Source organism: Neomonachus schauinslandi, chromosome 15 (genome assembly GCF_002201575.2).
Source record: "Neomonachus schauinslandi chromosome 15, ASM220157v2, whole genome shotgun sequence".
NCBI lineage: Eukaryota > Metazoa > Chordata > Mammalia > Carnivora > Phocidae > Neomonachus > Neomonachus schauinslandi.
In genome coordinates, this window is record NC_058417.1 from 1,698,635 (window position 1) to 1,699,680 (window position 1,046).

Genomic DNA, 1,046 nt, shown 5'->3' on the forward strand with positions numbered 1-1,046 from the left:
CGTGCGTGTGCGCATGCATCGCGTGCAGGTGTGCGTACGTGTGTGCATGTATTGTGTGCGTGCATGTGTGCACGTGTGCATGTCTGCACGTACTGTGTGCGTGCAGGTGTGCTTACGTGTGTGCACGTGTGCGTGCGCGTTCTGTGCACGTACTGTGTGCGTGCGTGTGCGCATGCATCGCGTGCAGGTGTGCGTACGTGTGTGCACGTGTGAGTGCGTGCGAGCGCATGGCTGTACCACAGCCATGCAGAGGGAGGCTCTCGCGTGTGCGTGTTCACACGGGACCGGGGAGAGGCTCACCTTGTGCGGTCCCTCCTGGGGCTCCACCGGCCTCTGCATAGGAGGAGTTTGGGAAAGGGGGCCCGGGGGCCCTGGGGCGGCCTGGGGGAGGGGGGGCTCAGGCCCTGCGCTGCTGGGCTTGGTCTTGGCCAAGGGGGAGTTCTGCTGCTTGTTCATCCTCGTTCTCTCCTCGACCTGCGGCGTGAGAGGGGCCCGAGCGGCCGGCTTTGCTTTCCTGTCCTCACAGCACACCCCGCCCCCCCCCACCGCCCCTTCCCCTCCGGCTCCCGCCGTCAGGCCCGCGGGGGGCGGCGGCCAGTACCTCTCGGGCCCAGGCCGGCTTGTCGGCAGGACTGGCGCCCCGGCCGTAGTGGTACAGGGCCTTCCTGTCCCCGGGCAGGCCTTGCTGCTGCTGGAGGGACTTGAGGTAGGCGTGCTCCTGCTGCAGCTGCCTCTGGAGCCGCTCGGACTGCCGCTGCTCCTCCAGCTGCTTCCGCTTGTACTCCTGGGCCCAAGGGTAGGGAGAGCCGGCTCAGCGCGGCCCGGAGCGGAGGCAGGCAGGCCCTTGCTCCAGCTGCCCGGAGGTCGCCTGGCCGGGTCCCCTTCCCGGAAGTGTCCCCGTCCCTTTGCGGCACAGAGGCTCTGCATCCGCTCCTTCCCAGAGGAAGCCGGGGGCCCCGTTACCAGCAGCAGGGCCTGTTCTTGGAGCAGCTGTTGCTGGAGGATCTCGAGCTGCCGCTGCTCCTCCTCCAGCCTGTGACGTATAT

General features: G+C 68.0%; 1 protein-coding gene across 1 annotated transcript in view; it reads right to left on the reverse strand.

Moving 5' to 3' along the window:
• The window catches only part of MINK1 (misshapen like kinase 1), a 45,797-nt gene that overhangs the window by 7,192 nt on the left and 37,559 nt on the right, over positions 1-1,046 (reverse strand). Inside the window, exons 14-15 of the mRNA XM_044921395.1 lie at positions 602-784; positions 301-474 (exon numbers count right to left, since the gene is read on the reverse strand). Of these exons, the coding sequence (XP_044777330.1) occupies positions 301-474; positions 602-784 (357 nt within the window). The remainder of the gene's footprint in view (positions 1-300; positions 475-601; positions 785-1,046) is intronic.